At 51.1% G+C, this 2418-nt stretch overlaps 1 protein-coding gene across 1 annotated transcript; it reads right to left on the minus strand.

The window, feature by feature from the left end:
* Positions 1-1931: 1931 nt before the first annotated feature.
* Positions 1932-2411, minus strand: LOC105562768. The gene has a single exon (XM_012013830.1). The coding sequence runs from the start codon at positions 2409-2411 to the stop codon at positions 1932-1934; it is 480 nt and encodes a 159-aa protein (XP_011869220.1).
* Positions 2412-2418: the final 7 nt, after the last annotated feature.

Genomic DNA, 2418 nt, shown 5'->3' on the forward strand with positions numbered 1-2418 from the left:
TCCGTGAGCCGTGTCCACGCGGCGCCGGCGTGCGCTGCGTGGTGAGCTGGAGCTGCCGTTGATGCTGTATCTAAAATGTCCTGGATGATTGTGCACTGCTGAGAGTTCAGTGTGTGTCCGCACTGAATCTATTGTTCGATGAGAAAATAAGAAAGTCCACAAAAGAGCACTTGATAACTATCCGCACTTCAAGACGCGTGTACTACGTACGGTCGCTATGAGACAAAGAGCGCCGGTAACGTACGTGAAGTCGCGCGGTCGCCTCGCGTCGCGATCGGGCATGCGCGGGCAGCGCTCATGCGGCGCTGCACGATCTGACCCGGCTGATGCTGCCATCACGCCGGGGATGAAATAAACGAGATTCAAATTAATCTCGAACAGTCCGTTGTAATAAACAGTTCACAGTTTTTTGTGTTTATGCTTTTATTTGCACGTTTATCACCCGCCACAAACTCTCCGTTGAACATAGTATTCACCTTTACACAATTATAGCGTTCAATAGCGTCTCGGACGTGCTCGATCACGATATCGCGAGCGTTCTCGAGAAATTTGCGCGGTTCAATGTACTCCGCGTTAATCACCGCACCGGTAAGCACGCGGTTTTCGAACGCGGTGTCGATCTTGCGCCACGACAGTTGTACTCTCGAAGAAGTTCCAACATCACCACCCCCGAAATGTACGAATCTTCTTTCAACTTGGCACTTGACACTCTCGAGTCGTGCGATTCGAGTCACCAGCGATTGTCTGTTACCGATGGATAGCCTCGGACGTTTGACGCGACTGTGTTCCTCTAGCTCTGCGATACATTCGTGGAATTGTTGTAGCCACCCCAAATAATCACCCAATGTGGTGATCCTGTGGGCTCGTTCCACCAGATCTTGCTCTCGTTGTTCCATGTTGCCGCGCTAGCGTCAGACTTTATACTGTTTCAGACTTTATACTGTCCACAATGTTTTTCTTCTCAATCTCGTATGAAATCTCCTACTGTGGTGCAGCAGGCTTCCGGACGGATTATATATCATAAAAAAGTCACTGTCAGCAGCCAGGTTTAGGCGCTTGAACCCGTGACTCATAACATGGAAAATAAGAATACGCGCAGCTGTGTCGGTGGTAATCAGAGGCATCTTCGGTGATATCTATTACATGCTAACGCAGTAGGTGCGAGTTTAAACGCGGAACTCTCTGACATCATGCACGTAGACAAGAAAGACTTTGTCAGCAGCCAGGTTTCGGCGCTTGATCATACCATGAAAAATAATACGTGTAGCTGTGGTATCAGTGCTAATCATAGACATCCTCAGCGATACCTATTACATGCTGACGCAGTAGGTGCGAGTTTAAACGCAGAACTCTCTGACATCACGCACCTAGACAAGAAAGTCGCTGTCAGCAGCCAGGTTTAGGCGCTTGACCTCATGACTCATGCCATGTATGCGCGCAGCTGTGTGTCTGCGCTAATCATTTGTATATCGTCATCTTCCGATGATATCTATTACATGCATGTGTCGCGGATTGTCTCGCGCCGCGAACCTCCCCGCGCCGCGAACCTCCCCGCGCCACCGCGGATCGCGTAGCGCCGCGGTCCTCCCCGCGCCACCGCGGATCGCGTAGTGCTGCGGTCCTCCCCCGCGCCCCGCGGATAGCCAAGCGCTGCGGAATAATAAACGCTTCTCGACATCGTTCACCTTGATAAGAAAGTCATCAGCCAGGTTTCGGCGCTTGACCCCGTGACTCATACGCGTCCAGGTGTTCGATGACAGGTCAGCACCTAGATATCTGTTACATGTCACGTAGTGACAGGTCAGCACCTTGCATGACGTCAAGGTCGCGTACTCCTCCCCGCGGTCCCCTCGCCACGGAGTACCCCCTCCCCGCTGTCCCCTCGCCACGGGGTACCCCCCCGCCCCGCTCCCCCCTCGGAGCCCCATGGGTTAGAATCCCCCTATATACCCTACTTGTGTAACCGACGTGGCCGGTTGCGTAACAGGTGCGTTTTTGGTATCGTTAGAATCTGCCATCATATACGCTGGTTTGAGTCTGTCTATTGTTACGTGAACGTTTTTTCCGTTTATCCGTAACTTGTAGGTTTTTTCTGTTTTTGCGAGTACTTCATATGGGCCGTCAAATGTTGGCTGTAATGCTCGAGTTGGCGCGTTATGTCTTAGAAAAACGTGAGTTGTGTTTTTCAAGTCTTTATGTTCGAACGTTGCAGACGCTCCATGTCTTTTTATGGATTGCGGCCGTAGTTCTCTCATAGTTCGCCTTAGATTCGCGATGAAGTCACTCGTGTTGTTTGTCGTTTCCTTCGGGGTTTCTTGGAGAAATTCCCCTGGAAGCCTTAGTGGTTCTCCGTAAACCAATTCTGCTGAGGATGCCTGTAGATCTTCCTTGTATGCTGCCCGTATACCCATCATTACC

This window comes from Vollenhovia emeryi, unplaced genomic scaffold, assembly GCF_000949405.1.
Source record: "Vollenhovia emeryi isolate VEMERY1.0 unplaced genomic scaffold, V.emery_V1.0 DF944731.1, whole genome shotgun sequence".
Taxonomy (NCBI): Eukaryota; Metazoa; Arthropoda; class Insecta; order Hymenoptera; family Formicidae; genus Vollenhovia; species Vollenhovia emeryi.